The sequence below is a fragment of the Trypanosoma cruzi genome, genomic scaffold (genome assembly GCF_000209065.1).
Source record: "Trypanosoma cruzi strain CL Brener 1047053517073 genomic scaffold, whole genome shotgun sequence".
Classification (NCBI taxonomy): Eukaryota; Euglenozoa; class Kinetoplastea; order Trypanosomatida; family Trypanosomatidae; genus Trypanosoma; species Trypanosoma cruzi.
The window spans coordinates 152,161-170,207 of record NW_001849495.1 but is presented as its reverse complement, the minus strand read 5'-3'; the positions used below and the strand labels follow the sequence as shown (position 1 = coordinate 170,207).

Genomic DNA, 18,047 nt, shown 5'->3' with positions numbered 1-18,047 from the left:
AATGGTGAATTGGGAAATGCATCTGTGCATGTTGGAGAAGAAAACAACAACAACAACAAAAGGGGTGGGTGTGTGTGTGTGGGGGGGATAATTAAATGAGTAGATTGGCCAGGATATAAATATAAATATAAATATAAATATAAATAGATGTAGACTCATAGGCGTAGATAGATATGAACATCAATTTCTGATCAGTAACAACATTAAAAAAGAGGAGGGAGAGGAGCGGAAAAACAAAGACAAAAATTCTTGTAGGCGCATTCTAGCACCTCAAAGATCCCACATCATCGTGCAGCAATCCAACTAAAAGAAGGGGGAAATAAAAAAAAAAAAAAAAAAAAATAGAAATACAACAATAGACCTAATGCAACCCATTTAAGAAAACACGTATGCACACACATATATATATATATAGAGGGAGAGAGGGAGAGAGAGAGTGAAGAAGCAAAAAAAAAAAAAAATGAAAGGTTGGAAAAGATCACGTACATCTTTCTAACTTCTTTTTTAACATTCCACTCAAACCCTCCCTCATCGCAAAGATAAAATAACCCTGTTTTTTTTTTTTTTCCTTTAATTTTGTTTTTTTTTTTTGGTTCTTTTTCTTCTTCTTTTCGTTTGAATGTTTGTTTGCTTTTCATCTTCCTTACACAAGAGGTGGTGTGTGTACACAACACTCACGCCATGTACTCAAACACAGAGGTGTCTTTCTCGCTTCGCCGTAGGAAGCCACGGCAGACAAGATCCTCCACTTGCATCTTCACAGAGCGTGGATGGGGGACAAACTGTTTTGAAAGCTGTTGTACCGTCAAGTCAAAAAGCTCATAGTACCGCAGGGAACGGCGGCTTTTCATGATACGTACAATGGCAGCATCCATCTGAATGCGTCGGGATGCCTCAATTTCATCCGAGAGAGCCGCTTTTGTCTTTTCTACATGCGTGGAGCTAACAACCGACCCTTTGAACCCCTCGCCGCGAGAGGGACGAGCCACCGGAAGCCCAAACTTGCGCAACTTGTGCGTGTACTCGACATTCAGTGTGAAGTGATCCTCTGGCAATAGTTGCCCAGGCGCGGTACCGCTGGGAGCCGCTGCTGCTGCTGCATCATCATCAACAGCAGCAGCAGCAGCAGCAGCAGCAGCATTACGTGCGTTTGGTGGTGATAACGGCGATGATGACTGAGTTGTCTGGCCTGTACCGGCCACGGCGGACGGATCCACACGTACAAGAAGGTTGTACAGTTTATGCTTTACGAGCGGGGCAAGATACATGTAAATGTCGCAAAACTCCATCCCCATCGCTGTGGCAATCTCTCGCCCAGACAACGAACGCCCAATTGCCATGGCCGTGTGGCTATCATTGGCTCCACTCGATGCGGCACCACCCCGGTCCATGTTGTACGCATCGCTTATCAAAATGAGTATATGTGCTTGTAGATTGTTGGCAATCACCTCTTTGTCGCCTTTGGGAAATACGGCGTGAAGCGTGGCGGTTCCGAGCGTGTGAATCCAGTGCAGCATACGGGATGGATGCACCCCAATGTAGTAATCTGTAAAGGTCTTCATGACAAGTGCGAGGGAGTCGCATGGCGTGAGGGGCACAACGCGATAGGTAGGCCAGTGCACGGAAGTGAGGACTTGAACCCGCAGCCTCGTCGGTAATGCGAGGGCAACATCGGATCGGGAAAATTCTTCATTCATACTTGCGGTGACTTCGTGATCCCGCAGCATGGCTTCCAGACCGTAGGTCAGTGTGCGTCCAAGGGCATGATGCATCTTATGCATCATGACATGCTCCCGATCCATGTTTCGTTGAGCGGACGGTAGAAACAACAGGCGACGCGCCAAGAGTAATTTATAGTGCTCCAGGAATACATCCTTGTCGTCCACAAGGGTGATGAGGTAGAGAATGTGGTCCGTGGGGTCCGTCACGCCATCGTCCATCTCCCGCCTACAGAATTGGTCACAGTACATGGCAAGAAACTGCGGCACGGAAATCTCCCTTGATCCACGCATGGTGGCCAACCTATTCAGTACCGCCACCGTCTTCTTCGCGGCATCGTGGTTAAGCAGCACACTCGGCAACTCCCCTCTGTTAACAGCAGCCACGCCTCCATGCATTGCACCCCCCACTACAAGTTGCCCCCACCGTTCCGGGTTTAATATCTCACGCATCGCATCACCCATTGCCACCTGCATCGGTGGGTGTTCATTAAACTTCTCGCAGATAAGTTTATTGTAATGTACGGACGTATCTACAAGGCCTTTAATGAGCGCCATCGCTAGGTCTTGCTGCGTCAAAAAATTCCTATCGGACGAAAGGCCATCCCCTCTCAGCGAACGCCTTCTTCTCATTGGTATGACAGTCTTCCGCGGTTGTACCGGCGGGGACGATGCGGACTGCTGGGTTCCTGGCCGCTTCTTTTCCCCCTGTTGGAGTTGCTGTGGTGCCAACGCCTCCAGCTGGGACATGTAAGTAAAGAAAAGTGCGGCAGTGTCCATGACTACTTTGCTGGCAAACTCGCTGGCCAATAATGTCCAACACGCCTCGTCCTGCGTGCTGACAAAGGTTGCAACAAACTCTTTTATGCGGTCTCCAAGCTCCTCCCGAGAGAGCTGCTCCCACGGGTTTGTCGACTGCGCTGAGAAGAACGCAGCAGGCGAGGTGACAGCGTCAACGTCACTGCAAGTTCCCGACATCGCCGCCCCCATAGGGGGAACAGAGGAGGAGGATGAGGAACCATCCTTCCACATGTCCCCAGCGCCTTGCTCGGTTTTGCTATCCCACGCTTCCAGCTGGGCACGAAATCCAACTTCTTTTGCGAGAATAATTGACCGATGAACTTCCACCAAAAGGACGTGCTGAATGCGCTCCCGCAAAGCACTGAGTAAGAGTGGCGCATTTACATCCCGCATCAATGATCGCTCAATAGCAAGACAACCTTGGACCCACGGTATATAGTCCATCCATCCCTCTGGAGTGCTGAATTGCATCTCCCGCCGGTTTCGGTAATACGTCTCGGCGGCCTGCACATAACGCAGACCAAATTCCGCAAAGATGAGAAAATGCAACGGCTGCGTAATTTCGACGATGACGACTCCCGCAGAGTCCACGGAACACTTTGCACTCCCTTCGCAACCACCACTAGTAATACCAATACCGGCGCCATTGTTGTGTTGGTGGTGAGAACTCTTGTTCCTACTGCTGCTCCTCATCACATGAGCCGCCATCAAATCACCAAATGAACGTCTTTCAAGCCTCTCACGCAGCATTCGGATACCATCGAGCGATCTGTACGCCATCGCATCCCAGTCTTTTGCTAACGGGCTGCTGCTAATGCTGTGGCCCTCACTGCCGGTCTGCTGTTCCACTCGGCTGTGATCACTGTTGTGACTCTTATTTAAAGGGGACCGTGGGGATTCACCCATAGTACGAGGCGGGTCACGGTTCGGCGCTGTGGACGGGCTCTGCATGCGCACTACTTTGGCAGCGAAGGCAGCAAGCATGTTTCTTCCCTCCCCTACACCTCGCTTGTAGTTGCAAGAGTTTGAAGTATCCTTCTTTTGGTGGGTAAGTGCACTCTGCATGTTTGCATCATACGGGGCTGAAAAGGCCTTCACGGTGGACAAAATTTCCACAATGGACAGGAGGGTCTGCTGGACGTCGCTACAAGCCGATGACACCGCCTTTTCGTTGAGGTACGCCGTCCTCGCTGCATCTGCCAGCTCCAGCACCTCCGCTATCAATGCCTCCTTCATGGGCTCATACACCACGACATAAAACAACTTTACGCAGAGTGCCGTCACCGGGTCCAGGCGGAACTTCGCCGTAAAGTACTGATCCAAGTAGCTGAAGCAGGAGAGAACAACGCGGCGGAATGCCATGAAGAGTTTGTACTGCTGCACGAACTGCAGACACAGACTCGACGACGGCGGCGATCCACAGGGGGCATTTCTTCGGAGAAACTGCCGAAGCACATTGACCTCCAAGTCATTCAGAAGAAAGAGTGACAGGCGGTGGTAAACTTCGCTGGACTTCTGCGGGTGACCGCTACAGACGGAGTAAATCACGGCGTACCAATTCATGCGATGCCTGACATCTTTCAAACGATCCATCATTTCGGCACTCCCGGTGCGTATCGTATGGGCCGCGTGTACGAGATAACTCTCCACACCAGGCCAGAGATCATCTACTGAGGGGCGATCCTGCAGTCGTGAGAATACGTCCCTCTCGCGAATACAAGAACAGTCAACACGTTTAGCATCACTCTTACAACCACCACTGTCATGCTTACTGCCGCTTCGGCTGCCATTACTACTACCACTACTGCTACCACGAATGCTGATAAGATCACCCAACGAAGTGGGCATATGTTTATTCGGTACACCAACTGGTCTCCCTGTTATTATTACTATTATATATTTGTTCTTCGTGTTATTATAAACAAAAACCCCACACTCCTACCTATTTATTTATTTATTTTTTTCCCTTTTTCTTGTTTCTTTATTTCCCCCCTGTAATGGTATCTCGGGGGAGATATTGACCAATCTATCTACCGATCTATTCTGTATATATATATGTGTATGTATATATATATGGGGGTAATGGCAATGGTGTTCTGGAAGAAAAGAATAAAATAAAATAAAATAAATAGAAAAATAGAAAAGAAATAAAACAATTTTGTGTGGAGACTTCGTCTCTTTTCCCTGCCCCCTGCCCCCAAAGAAAAAGAAAGAAAAAAAGAAGGATCCGGTAGTAATGCCTTTTCTTTTTTTTTCTTCACGCACCGCACGTGCATAGAAGAGAGCATTTTAAATTATAAGAATAAAAAAAAAATCATCGGGAAGGGGGGCTTTCATTTCACAGGAGAAAGAGAGAGAGAGAGGGGGAGAGACAAAATGCATGTCAAGAGGCCTGTCAATGGGAGGAAGAGAAGCCAGACACTAATGACAGAAACATGCGAACAATCACCACGTCCACTCACCCGCCAGTCCTTTCCCCAACCCTCAATGCCCTATAGTTCCCATTCGATACATACGGAGCCGCCGCACTAGTCAACATCAAAGAAAGAGGGAGAAAAAACAAAACAAAATAAAACAACAACAACAAAAAAAAAAAAAAAAAAACGTCACAATCCTTCCTGTTTCTTCCACCTTTTTAAAATTTATTTTGCAACATCTCTAAACCACCTAAAAAAGAAGAAAATACCAATACTAATAATAATAATAATAATAATTCGCCTCTCTTCAATTTCATCCATTCACACAGACACAAATACGCTCTTATGGTTTTGCCCCACGGCCCCCGTCCGTGTGAGACTTTGGGTTGCCTCGCTTCGTCGGGCCCTTCGCGGTGCCCGAAGTATTTGACCCTTTTGGTTTGTTCAGCTTAGACAACAGATCCGTCATGCTGCGTGAACCGCCTTTTCGCGAGGCAAACGTCGTGCGGACACCACCATCATCCCCTGCTGTTCGCTGCTGCTGCTGTTGCTGCTGTCTGGCAGCGCCTCCCTTCTGGTCGCCCGTTCTGCCACTGCCGATGGCCCTGGCGACATCAGCGGCCATCGCCTCCTGTGACGATTGCGAGGGTGAGGATGAAACAGGGGGTGTCGTGCCACCACCACCACCACCACTACCGCCACTTCCGCCCATCGCCTGCTCGACGCTGCGGCCCTCGAGGACATTCCGCCAGTACCGCTCACTGTTGCGTCTGAACTCTTCCATGGCAGCGGAGCGTTCGTTCTCCAACACACGTGCCAACCCACGCACACTATTCTGCGCCTTCTGCCGGAGTGGCTGCACGTTGTCTGAGTAGTGCTTCAGTATTCTCTGGTAAAAACTAAGCATCGGCATTGTGCGATAAAAGAAACGGTTAAACGTTGCCACAAGACCAGCACCGTTCTGCGTGTGAAGCAAAAATTGCATGGCTGGACTGGCGGCAATGGTTTTATAGTGCGCGGATCTCTCCAAAGAGCGGCGAAGACCCTGATCCGCGTCCGTCGACACGTAGACAACTTCTTCAGGACGACGGGTAAAGTAACTCAACGACTTGGAGTTCGCGGCAATAAAACCAGTGGCCGGGGCCCGCACTGGCCCCACCTGAATACCATGCTGCTTAAATCGCTCCACCGTTTCAATGTGCTCTGCCTTGATGTTATCAAAGATAAATGGACCGTCAAGCGGGTCAAGAAGTTTAAGCGAAATGTACTGCCCTGCGTTTGGTCCATTCGTTGTGTCAACATCAAAGTAGGAGGATCCAGGGTACACATCTGCATGTTTGGTGACGTTACAAAGAAATGCTATGAACGCCTCTATTGCCAATGTGATATTTGGCACATATTTCCCCTCACAATATTCGTCATAAAGCTGAGCCACCTTTTCATGTTTGCCAGCAAAGACAGGAAGAAGTGCTGCAAAAAACTCATGCCGCAAAACAGGATTACGCCTATTTTCCCGCACGATATATTGAATGTCCATCACAAGACCATCATCACGCAGCGCAAGTTCTTCAATGACATGCACCATCATTTTGTCTTCATTTTGCCAGTTTTTGGAACTCGAACGCTTTTGTCCAAGTTGTCGAATAGCACTCGAGAGTGCGGCAGAACCTTTTCGCTGCAGCTCATTACGCGACTGTGTCGCATTGCCCTTGCGGTCAGCTGCGTTCGTGGAAGAGCCTGAGCCTGGGCCGCCCCACGATAAAATAACCGAAACAGGTACAGCAAAGTCATCCCCAACAGATTCCTGTTCCGGGCAGTTGGCAAGGCCACGAGTGACAACGGCGATGTTCTCTGACGAGAGTCCCATGCGCTCTAGCAGGTGCGCCAGCTCTCGGCTCTTGACAAAGGGAATGACGTTTCCGCTCAACCGCACTGAGCCACGGTGGAGTTGACTGATCTTCTGTGCAAGAAGGCTCGGTGAGACACCTTTGCCGGCCAGCGCCGCAAGGCCCAGCTGAAATTCGCTCACAACAGAATTCTCCAAGTATGCATTGTAGAAAGGATCGGTGAACTGTGCGTTGCGACCCCCCAGTTGGGCACTTTTCAGCAATTGGAGAATAAACGGCTCATCAAGGCTGCTGTGGTTGGCTTGGCTCGCGTACTGCAACGCATACGCTGTGGGCTCCACATCCGCCCAAATAGTCCCACTGCGCTCTCCGCTGTTGCCAGATGGTGACAATGTGCCATCTACGGTCTGCAGCGATAGTTTGGGCACGGAGGACGGAACTCCCTCGTTGAACGCCGCAATCTCCTGCTCAAGATATTTCGAAAGCACCTGCAACAACATTAGGGAGGGCGGCCGTCCTCGTTCACGCCACTCATGCAGCGAGAGCAGCAGCTGTCGCACATCTGCCTCCCCATCGGCACACTGTTCCACGGCCCATTGATGCACATCTTTGTCCGCCATCTTCTCGTCAAACAGACGGACAAGTGCATCCTTGTAGCCCAATTCTCGCACCCGATCTTCCTCAGCATTGAGTGTGTTGTATTGACAGGTGTCATGTGAGGGGGAGTGTCCATGTGGCCCCAATCCAAACCCCTTCGCGTAATCCTCCGCGATTTCACGTATGCGTTCCCCAATACCAATTGTCGTCCCAAAAGGTGGGATTTTCCCTCCAAATGGGAGGCTCGCACTATCGATAAGACGCTGCTCTGTCGGGTCAACCAACGCCTTCTGCTCCTTGTTGTGCTGCTCCCACCCAAACTCCAGAGGCTCCCACCAACTCTCGTTTAATTGCAACGTGTTTTTCTTCGTGGGCGACTTAATAAAGTTCCCTGGCCTTCGTCCGCTGATATCTCGCAGTGCCTGCTCAATCACATGCATTTCCGCATCCGTCACCGCTTCCACCTCGCTCCAACCATTCTCTAACTCATTACGATCTACCGTGGGGAGGCCATGTGTGCGTTGATACTCCCATTTTCCACCGAACGTCACGGCACGATCGCGACGGTCTGGGATGACTTCAAAGGCCTGTGGGTTATGAAAAAACTGCTTTGAGAGCAGGCGATCTTTGTACTCCTTCGTCTCAAAGTCATCCATCGTGGTGTGCTGCGTGTATCCAAATCGTTTAAGCTTCGGTGTGTAGCGTCCCTGGATGAGGGACACCCAATTCTCCCGTTTAAAAGGCGCCTGCCTGAGTTCCTCCAGTCTTTCTTCCGCAAAGTCGTTACGAAACGGTGTACGCCACGAGGGAGGATGCATTAACTCCTCCACGCCCTGCTCGGTGATTTGGTACGCATTCCGTACCTGCTCTACCGTCCCAATGGGCTCGGCGACGCTGCGGTCCATTTCACTACCACCACCTCGAAGTAAGCGCCACTGTACAAATAAGACACCGTCACGAACACCGACAATTTGTCCAAGAGACTCTTCACGTGCGGTACGCCGTTCCTCCAACAGTGTCACACGTCCCTTCACATGTGGCGCGGCGGCGGCGTAACGCACAGACGCCCACCGCTCATGGATGTCGACACAATCCGTGCCAAGAAAAACAAGTCCATATTCCCGTTGTAGTGCGGGATCAACATGCATCGCACAAAGTTGCCACTCCGAGTCACTGCCCTCTTTATTTACTCCCACCACAATAACCTCAAACTCATTTCCTTTTACCGCCAGTACGCTGTTCGGATTGTTATCATTCTTATCAATCTTCCTTGCACGAATCAGAAGACGATCACCATGTTCAAACCCACCAAAGAGGTGACACGACTCATTTGTTGTATCAAGAATAAATTGTTTACCATGCACTGGGTCATTGTACAGCACAGCATGAGGCGAGGGATATGTATGCGTGACAGACTGAAACACAGCACCTGACTGACTGACCCCAAAAGGTCGCAGTGACGCCACACTCGTGTCAAAGACATGATAACCGTCCTTATCTGGAAATATAATACTACTACTATTGCTACTACCAGTACTAGTATTAGTCTCCGAGGCGATTTTACTTTTAGATGAAACTTCCAGCAGTTTGACCTTGTCTGTATGGAGCCTTCGTTCTAGTTCTGCCGCCTTGGCTGCGCGGCCTGCAATGATGGACTTCAGATGCAGCATCTCCCGCCACTCGCTACCTGTGTACGCTTCCTTTGGAAGTCCTGTCGATAAAAAAGACTTTTCAATGCCTTCCTTCACCTCGCGCCAATTGATGACGCGCTTTGTCTTTGGATCCACCTTGTACGGAACGATTGCGGAGGTGTCAATTCGCCACATGGCGGGCGGCACACGCACCGCCCCTTCCTCCTTTTGTTGTCGTCTGTACTTGTTCATCTCCATGTCAATACGAAACTGCAATGGTGAAAAAGGCACCTTCTGCACTTCCCCTGTGTACTTCGCCGCGTTACTTTCCAACGTGAAGCCATTTGTAAGGAGATGTGGATGGGGCGTCGTATCAAGCAGACGGTCATACGACTCCTGCATTTCGGGTGTGATGCATATGGATCCCAGCAAGAACTCTTTGCTCCCTCGTAACGCGTTCATAAAGTCAATTGCTTTCCCTCGTTGCTTCGTCTGTACGTAGACACGCAACAAGGCCTCTGCTTGACGTTGAGTGTGTTGGGGTGTGCCAAAGTATGGGTCTTCTGTTGCGCGGTACCACAGTGCCTCCGCACGGCGTGCCACAACGGCGTACCATTCACGTCCCCATCGTTGATGCGGTGCCCACCGTCCACGGTGTTTCCGGAATGGCGTGTTCGCGTCGCCCTCACCACAGTAACGTGTTGTGCTGTACGGTAGACTACAGCGTGGGCAGTAGTCCTCGTGCACATAGTTTGCCTCCATCTCAAGAAAGATGCCAAAGAGGTCTGTCAACTCGCTCGGACGCGCGGCATGAAACTGCTCAAACAAGTACGAATCGCCAAAGTCAAAGCTGCTTAAGGCATCATGAAAGGCCACAAAAAACTCGTGAACATGTTGCGTATGGCGGGACTTAAATTCTCCAATGTCCCCTACCGCGTCGTAGTGAAGCTTAATGAGGTACTGTAGGCGATCAAACCACGCCTTACAGTGATCAAAGCTTTTAATGTCGCGTATTTTCATCAACTCATCGCCGAGAACCTCTGCCGTCAGCGGGCTTCGGGGATTCGAGAGCTGCGACCCGTGTGTCCCGGCACGATAGAGTGTGTAGTTCCACTCCGGCTCATAGTGCAGGTTTGTTATCGCCGGACGCGGTATGCCTTTATATCGCTGGTCGGTGGTCATTTCATAGGCAGAGATATCATTGCTGCCGTCCGTGTTGTTCGCCTCAAACCCGTGTGGACGACCGAGAAGTTGATGCAGTTCCCGCTGACCAAAGACGTATCCGCGAAAGAAACGATTTTTCGATGCGTCCGTGTCGGTTTCCCACAGGTTCATATGGCGTGTGTAAAGTGGGGTGATAAAAGGTAAACCACGTCTTGACTTCCTGATATTTTTTTCGTTACTAAAAATGCCATGCCTCTTTTCATGGATATAAAACGGCTGCCGCATTTCATCATGTTGCAACTTCGTGGCGTACTTGAAAGAGAAACGCCTCTGTAACACAAGGGAGGAAAAAACAGGCGGCTCCTCCTTGACGGGGCGGACACATCGGCCGCCGTTAGTACCACCACCATTGCTACAGCCATGACTACTAACAAGACGGCGCAGCATCTCTTCTTCTAAATACACGCAAAGGAAAGGAAAAAACAAACAAACAAAAAAAAAAAAAAAAAAAAAAAGGGTGCGAGAGAGAGAAAGAAAAAAGAAGAATACATGCAGAAATAAAGTCCACGACACAACATGAGCATACATGCATCCACTGGCAAAATGGCAGGAAGTGGCTCCCTTCCGTCTCCGTCTCAACTTCTGCAGACGCCAAGCCCCCTCGCCACCGCTTTCTTGGTACAAGCACACATATGTTCAATCTCTGCAAACACACACACAGAGAAAGAGAGAGAGAGAGAGAAAAGACGCCCCGGCGTGGCTACCCGACAGCAACGGGGCGAGGAAACAAATTCCCCCCCGTGACGTCAGACAAGGGTAGGCCGCACCGTACGTGCCGCTGTTATTAACTCTTGCAGACCACGACCACCACTGGCCTCTTCGTCAATGAAATCAATGTAACGAATGTGACAACCCCGAATAACAACGCTGCTGGTGCACCGCAAGGCTGCCGGATCCGTTTCCCACTCCACCTTCTCGCCACCACCACCACCACAACGACGACGAACGGCAATATCTGTGATGGCGTCTAACTTCATGTTCATTGTCACCGCGTCAAGTTGTAGAATACGTCCTGTTAACACAATGCCGTTCGTGAGCTCCACACGCATCAGCGAGTGCTGCACATGACCTCCGGCAGCCAGTACGGACGGTATTGTCTGCACCAACGCCCCTTCCATCTTCCCACAAAGGCAACCGCTCTACGCCGCCCCCCCTTTTTTTTTATATTACACAAAAGACTCTTTATGCATGTGTTATATATGGCGACAGGAGTAATAAAATAAAGAAAGAAAAGGGGGAAAAAAGAAAACAACAACAACAACACGTATAAAACTTTGATTCAAAAGCACGGTAGGTACATATCGCAGCTGTGAAACAAAAAAAAAAAAAAGAAAAAAGAGTGGGGGGAAAAAAAAAAATAATAAATTAAAAAAGACATTGTGGAGGTAAAAAAACAAACAAAAACTGTCCTCATAATCTTCATGCATCATCCCACTCTTTTCAGTTCCATTTTTTTTTTTTTTTTTTTTCTAGTATACATGATCCAACTGCCATACCTGCTCTCCCCGCCAGCCTCTCCCTCACAGAAGACAAGAAGAAAGCATGAAGAGCAAACAACTAGAAGCAGAAGTAAAAAGCCCGTATAAACTTGTAAGTGTGGTAGGGGCAAACAAAAAGGATGTAAAAAAAAAAAAAAACTGCATACAAATCACCAAACCCTCTTTCCTTCCTCTTCTTCCCCTCAGTGATCGCCCCTGTGGTACCGAGTGACATGCTCTTTAAAAAAAGGGGGAACCTTCTCGTGGAGGGGTACTGTTGGGTCAGGGTTATGGTACTGGGCGATCACGCACAGCAGGTCGAGCCATTCGGTAAAGAAAATAAGACCAAACTCATTCTCCGTGTCCGGACATATCGCAAAAAAGGCGTCTTCAATCACAGAGCTCGTCACACGACGAATACTGAGCCAGTCAAAATCCTTTGCCATACGTTTTACATCCCTCACGGTCATGACACGTACGATACCTGGATTGCCGCTCTGCACAGTCGTCGTCGCACTGGCCAAGAAACTATCCCTCTCTTTTTGCTGGATACTGTTTTCTGGCTTGTCGAGCACCAATCTCCGCATACTTGTTTCCATATCTGGTATCTTTGTCGGCATTCCGTATGCCTCCTTAGGGGTCGTGTAGATTGTGAATAAACTGAGAAGGATATCGATATTTGCCATGATGTGTTCCCTCAATGCCGGGTGACGCAGGGCACGGTGAAACGGATCCAGTGTCGGACCACGAAAGCCATGCGAAACAATCCACTCATGAAAAAATTCCCGCACTGCAGCTGGTCGCAGCGCCCATGTCATGTCACACGCCTCATAACGGATCTCCTTCTTCTCCCCCTTTGCATCCTCCACAGTATCATCCGCCTCCGCGTCTGTGAGGACGTCGGACCCTTGCCCCGGAAGCGAGGCTAGGGATGCGGTGTTGGTGTCAACTGCCGAATTCTTCTTCTTACAAAACGTTTTCAATTCATTTTCAATCTGTCGGTGTCGCAGGCTATCCCACGCTTGGGCGCAGCGTAAAAGAATCTCAATAAACTCCGCCGCATTGAAGCGCAACCTGTACTGTGATCCTCGTACATCACTCACTGGGGACAGCAGAGCTGAAAGAATTCGCCTCCGTGCCCGCGGTAAATTGTTCCCCTCACGGACCCGCCCATTGGCAGCAGCTGCCACGCTGGTTCCAAAGACATTCCCAAGAATTTGACGTAGAATAGCGCGGTTAATTTTCCCTGGGCCACCAACCACACGGCAGTCTCGCAGCAAGTTCCAAAAGCCAATGGACGTGATATAACGAGACCCAATAGTACTACTATTACTGCCGCTACTAACATCACCACCACCGTCAGCGGTCCTGTCTTCTAGTGAGTATTGCAGGAATAGCGCACGTAGTTTTGGAAGAGCATTTTCTACAACCCGCGCGAGACGAAGAAAGAAGGTGCCCGATGTGATCGCCTTCTTTGGAAGAATGTCGGAAAGCCGCTTCAGGGTCACGTTTTCCAAAAACTCGGGTGAGTCTCCCTGCACCTCCATGGGGACGAGGGTACTAGGCTCCAGAGCGACGTTCAGTGCCTCGTGCAACGCACTCAAAGACGCGGCAATCCACTGCCGCTGGTTCTGCACTCTCGCAATCCACTCGACATGATTCTGCGGGGGGTGGTACCACTCAAAATACTTCCGGTCACGCACACCGAGGTGGCTGTCCACCGTGGGTGCCTCCTCTTCCTCCTCTTCCTTCTTCGGAGCCCCCAGTAAATCCACTTCGACGGTGGTTAATGTTGGGGCTGTGGCAAGTGATGGGCGCTTATCCTCGACAGAGCGTTGCTTCCGCACCTGGTTCTCCATCCAATTCGAAAAGTGCCGCATCAGAGCTGCAAGAAATAAGAGTTGAATCCCACGCTTCCTTGTCATCAACTGAGCCCCTGTCACAATGCAAGTGCCGCCTGTGAGCGCTTCGTAGGCCTCCACGATGGTGTGTCCCACGACTACCTCCGACTCTAATATCGCGGCCGTTTCCGGATCCTTCAGGTCCACCGCCTCGGCGTTATTCTCCATTTTTGACCGCAGAGACCGAATCCGCATTTCGGAGGTGCAAACCATTTTGAGATCCTCCTTGCCTGGGCCGGCGTCGTAGTCCATCGCGCGAATGAGCGCCAGGAAGCAATGCATCGGCAGGTTCACCATTGGCGTCTCCGTCAGCAGCGGGTTGAAGGGAAGATCCTCCTCGGCGACTTCACTCACGTTAATTTGTTGTTTGTTTGTTTGTTTGCTCGCAATTTTGTCAATGGCGTGTGCAAAGTCCTCGTCAGTAGAGGAGAGAAACAGCGGGCCGAGGGGACTCTCCAAAAGTGTTGTGTTGGCCCACAGCACGAGCAGCTCGAGCGGGGAGAGCGTCTCTGCCTCCGCGGGGAACGGCGTCTTGAGCAGCAGCGAGTCCAGCAGGCGGCTACCGACCCGGTCCATCTCCCGCACGCACTCCAAAGTATTCTTGTACTCCTGCTCAATCTCGGAAATACGCTTCCCGAAGAGGACGTGAAGTTCCGCTTTCGACTCGATCTCCGCGCTCAGTCGCGCGCTCTCCTCCGAGAGGGCGTTGATTTCATTCTCGAGGCTCCGCGTGCTCATTTTCAAGGCTTCAATGCGTGCCTTCATAACCTCCCCCGCCTCCGCTCCTTGTAGCCGGATATTTGCGTACACACGCCACCGTTGCACACCGAATCGTATTCTTTCCGCTGCAAACCGCCGTGCCCACCTGGCGCGGTGCTTCTGCTCATTCTGCCGCCGCACGAGACACAAATGTCTCCATGCCCTTAATATAATACGCAGTAGGAACTTAACCCAGTTCACACTCATCAAGGCAAAGACACGTGGAAGACGTTTAAAGTGCTGCAGGCGGGACACATTGGTATGGGCGTGAACAATCACCTTTTGCGTCAGCTCGTGGTGGGCAATGAAGTACGTCTTGCGTGCGTACCGGGCAAGCAGCGTGCGAGTGGCAGGCTCCAAGGGGAAATTCTGCAAAATGAACGGGTACGCCAGCGTTCCCCCAAGCGCATCTCGCATCTCCGGCGTGTCCGGCACATACACGGCACGAAGCAAAAAGCCCACACACGGCCTGAGAATCCCATGTCGTGGTAGCGCCTTCACAATTTCCTCTAAAAGAAAACAACTCGCGGCCGTTTTAAGTGCCAGCAGCTGCATCTGATCGTAGCCGTCCTCTACAATGGAAGAGTTGCACCGTACCATAACATTGTAGAAAAGTTCTCGAGCCACGTCAACAACGGCCCGCGCTCTCGCCTGCTCATCGCGGTGCGACAAGATCCACTGCCTACATAACGCCAGCTGCTGCTTCTTGGGTCGACGTCCCTGATCAATCTTGGGAAGACGACATCGCGCCCGTTGACTCTTGCCGTCATCCGCTCCACATTCCTTACCACTCTCGGCACTCATGACAGACATTTGTGCTGACAACTCCCGGCCCTTGGGTAGCTGAATAGGAGGTAGCAGCGGCACATGCTCTTGTTGCGGCTTCTGCTGTTGTTGTTGTTGTTTTTGTTGGTCGTGTGGCACGGAAGTTGTTGTGTCTACCGACACCATGCCTTTGCCGACGGCACTCCTCGTGGCTGCATTCCCCGTCGTCCCCAAACCATCCCACAGCGAGTCAAGCCACGACATGTAAACTCACACACACTCACAAGGAAAAAAAAAAATCCGGACGTGTCGTCCTTCTCACCTAAGCGTTTCCACCCTCGTACCGCCCCACACGGAACGACTTCACAGGAACACACACACACACACACACACACAGAAAAACACACAAAAGAAAAAAGGAAAATCAACAAAAAGAAGATAAAAAAAGATGAAAGTAATGGAAAAGCCATCAGCGTCAAAGACGAGAAACCTGAGAACAAAAACAACAACAATGAAAAAAATTCTCTTTTTTCATTTCCACCCCCCCCAACAGTATTCACAAAAGACAATGCTCATCCTTCCACGCAACCACCTTCTTCTTTTTTTCTTCTCGTTTTTGGAAATGTCTTCTCAGCGACGATCAAACGCCATGACACCGGAGAAGCGGCCGTTGCGAAGCCACACAGAAGATAGACCGTTCTTCACTAAGTGATAGAGTCGAAGGGCAGAAACACTGGTGGAACGCCAATGATGACATGCAGAATTGGGGCGAGAAAGGGGCAGGAGATGCGGGTGCATGTCAGCAGCATCAAAGGACTCGTTCACGGTTTCCTTCGCGGCAAACATCACCAACCCATTACCAGGCGTAAATGAATGACTATGCGTCTTCGCAGCCTCAGGGCCATTTCCCTCGTGGCTGAAATAGACGACACGCATCGCCACAGCCAATTCCAGGTACGTATATGAGCGACAGAGACGCGGAAACAGTTCAACCACAACACTGCCCGGTTGCATTGCCACCATCGAGACCAATGCCGCACCGTGCGAAGTGATCAAAAGATCGGTCAGCGCCAACAGTCGCAATGCTTCAAGGTAGTCACCATGCGCAAGGGACACAACCACGGGACTCATGTCAGCACCTTCCGGCCTGCCGCCATACATGTAGAGAAGTTGAATACGACTCACTCGTCCAAACTTCTCGTGCAGATACAAAGCCATCTCCCTCACGTTATACTGCTCAGTCGCACAGGGTAGCAACACGGTGATCCTCAGCGGACTCGCTTTGCGCAGGGAAGTCACTTCCGTCAGTGTGCGAGACAGCGTAGCCGCGTCTGGACTTTCGCCGTAACGACGGTCCGTTGGCACAAAAGAGGCTGTGTCCCCAAGAAGAAAGCCAGTTTCATTATCACCACTACGAGCCCTCTTTGTATCACTCCTCACGGCATCAATAATCATACGGCGCAGCACCGGAGAGAGTGGTTGCGCGCCCCACATGGAAGTCACAGCTTTAACTGGATCTGAAATGAACGCTTCTGCTCGACGATGCCGATGATGAAAGTACTGCATCCATCGCTGGCGGAGGCGGTGTGCCAACGACGTCGAGGGAAACCAACGAGCTAACCCCACCTCCGTCCGCACAACATACGCGTAGCAGCCCAAATCACGCAGTGATGATGACATCACTGACGTGGACGCTTGATTCTTGCCGGTTGACAGTCTCACCACCACGTAACGAGTGGCAGCCATGTCATCTGCAGAGCTTATATGATCGCTCCACCATGGCGGCAGTCTAAAATGGCCCGTCACCACACGGATCCAATGCAGGAGACGGGTGCGGTCAAAACTGGCCCTCTCCACATCCCTGCAGCGACCACCGCCACTACCACCGACCGCTAAGATTATGGTGTTCGTGCGCGGAACCCAAACTTTCTTTCCCCCTGCTGTGTGCAGAAAAAGGCGTGACTCGCCATGACTACCCAACGGCAACTCCCATTGCTGTAGCCACACAAAGAGAGATGTCATGTCCCGGCTCAAGACTCCGGAATCGTACCCACCGTGTGCAATAAAAAGAACTTCACCTTCTTTTAACATTTTATTTCCTAAAGGCCGATAAAGTTGCAGCCGCGTCCCATTTCCCGAAAGGCATACATCCCGGTGAAGACGATACCCACCGGTTCGTAGCGGTGTCCCTGCGTCGTCCCGCATCTTTACGTTAATATCACTCGCACCATCGGCAGCGTCTCCTTCTCCCTCTTCCTCCTCAGTGCCACCGTACGGTATAATAAAGGTGGTTAAACGCCCTGTTGGGGCTATCGGCAGCATGACACCAGGCTTGGCACCCACACCAACCATAGCACGGCCTGGGGCGGCGTTAAAAAAGACACGAGAAGCAAAGGGGGACGTATTAGTTTTTCTATTCCTGCCTGAATAAGGAAAAAGCGTCTGCCAGGTCAAAAGCGAGAATGAAAACAAGGAAAACAACACCATGAAAAGGGTAAACCAAAGCTGCGACAAGAGCCTCCTCGCACAAAACCACAGCCGACCACCTGATGAATTCCTACGCGTGAAAACATTCCTTCCTCTCTCTCTTTCCATCTATGTGTGCGTGTCTTTCTGTTTCTGTGACAGGGGAGCGTAAAACATACAAACAAACAAACAAAAGGAAACGATGCGCCAGCGCGCACAGCAAAAACAACAACAAAATTCAACGACAATAATAATAATAACAGGGGCTGAAGCTACAAACAAGCATGCACATACATGAGAGTAAAGAGCCGCAGCAAAAAACAAAACAAAACAAAACAAAACAAAACAAAACAAAACAAAACAAAGAAACAAAAAACACAAAACCGCTATAAAGTAAAGCAAAAATAGGAATGTATATGGATATGCATGTGTACTTTGAGAAT

At 50.5% G+C, this 18,047-nt stretch overlaps 5 protein-coding genes across 5 annotated transcripts, besides 25 other annotated features; all 5 read right to left on the bottom strand.

The window, feature by feature from the left end:
- Positions 1-18,047: part of a sequence feature (heterozygous, Esmeraldo-like haplotype) that runs on past both edges of the window.
- Positions 114-146: a sequence feature (AT_rich).
- Positions 318-342: a microsatellite.
- Positions 414-467: a sequence feature (CT-rich).
- Positions 554-612: a sequence feature (A-rich).
- On the bottom strand, positions 675-4,367 carry Tc00.1047053511217.100 (hypothetical protein, conserved; the record flags this gene model as incomplete). Its single annotated transcript, XM_813237.1, has 1 exon — positions 675-4,367. One exon carries the CDS (start codon positions 4,365-4,367, stop codon positions 675-677), a length of 3,693 nt encoding a protein of 1,230 aa, XP_818330.1.
- Positions 1,109-1,140: a microsatellite.
- Positions 4,263-4,333: a microsatellite.
- Positions 4,459-4,506: a microsatellite.
- Positions 4,566-4,594: a microsatellite.
- Positions 4,628-4,648: a microsatellite.
- Positions 4,806-4,834: a sequence feature (AT_rich).
- Positions 4,864-4,891: a microsatellite.
- Positions 5,074-5,123: a microsatellite.
- Positions 5,207-5,233: a microsatellite.
- Positions 5,280-10,763, bottom strand: Tc00.1047053511217.90 (hypothetical protein, conserved; the record flags this gene model as incomplete). Its single annotated transcript, XM_813236.1, has 1 exon — positions 5,280-10,763. The coding sequence occupies one exon, from the start codon at positions 10,761-10,763 to the stop codon at positions 5,280-5,282; it is 5,484 nt and encodes a 1,827-aa protein (XP_818329.1).
- Positions 5,462-5,492: a microsatellite.
- Positions 5,611-5,638: a microsatellite.
- Positions 8,888-8,925: a microsatellite.
- Positions 10,643-10,690: a microsatellite.
- Positions 10,895-10,917: a microsatellite.
- Positions 10,982-11,353, bottom strand: Tc00.1047053511217.80 (hypothetical protein, conserved; the record flags this gene model as incomplete). The annotated part of the gene is made up of 1 exon (XM_813235.1): positions 10,982-11,353. One exon carries the CDS (start codon positions 11,351-11,353, stop codon positions 10,982-10,984), a length of 372 nt encoding a protein of 123 aa, XP_818328.1.
- Positions 11,548-11,639: a sequence feature (T-rich).
- Positions 11,685-11,704: a microsatellite.
- Positions 11,917-15,402, bottom strand: Tc00.1047053511217.70 (hypothetical protein, conserved; the record flags this gene model as incomplete). Its single annotated transcript, XM_813234.1, has 1 exon — positions 11,917-15,402. The coding sequence occupies one exon, from the start codon at positions 15,400-15,402 to the stop codon at positions 11,917-11,919; it is 3,486 nt and encodes a 1,161-aa protein (XP_818327.1).
- Positions 15,260-15,285: a microsatellite.
- Positions 15,510-15,546: a microsatellite.
- Positions 15,769-17,733, bottom strand: Tc00.1047053511217.60 (uncharacterized protein; the record flags this gene model as incomplete). Its single annotated transcript, XM_813233.1, has 1 exon — positions 15,769-17,733. One exon carries the CDS (start codon positions 17,731-17,733, stop codon positions 15,769-15,771), a length of 1,965 nt encoding a protein of 654 aa, XP_818326.1.
- Positions 17,821-17,866: a microsatellite.
- Positions 17,922-17,969: a microsatellite.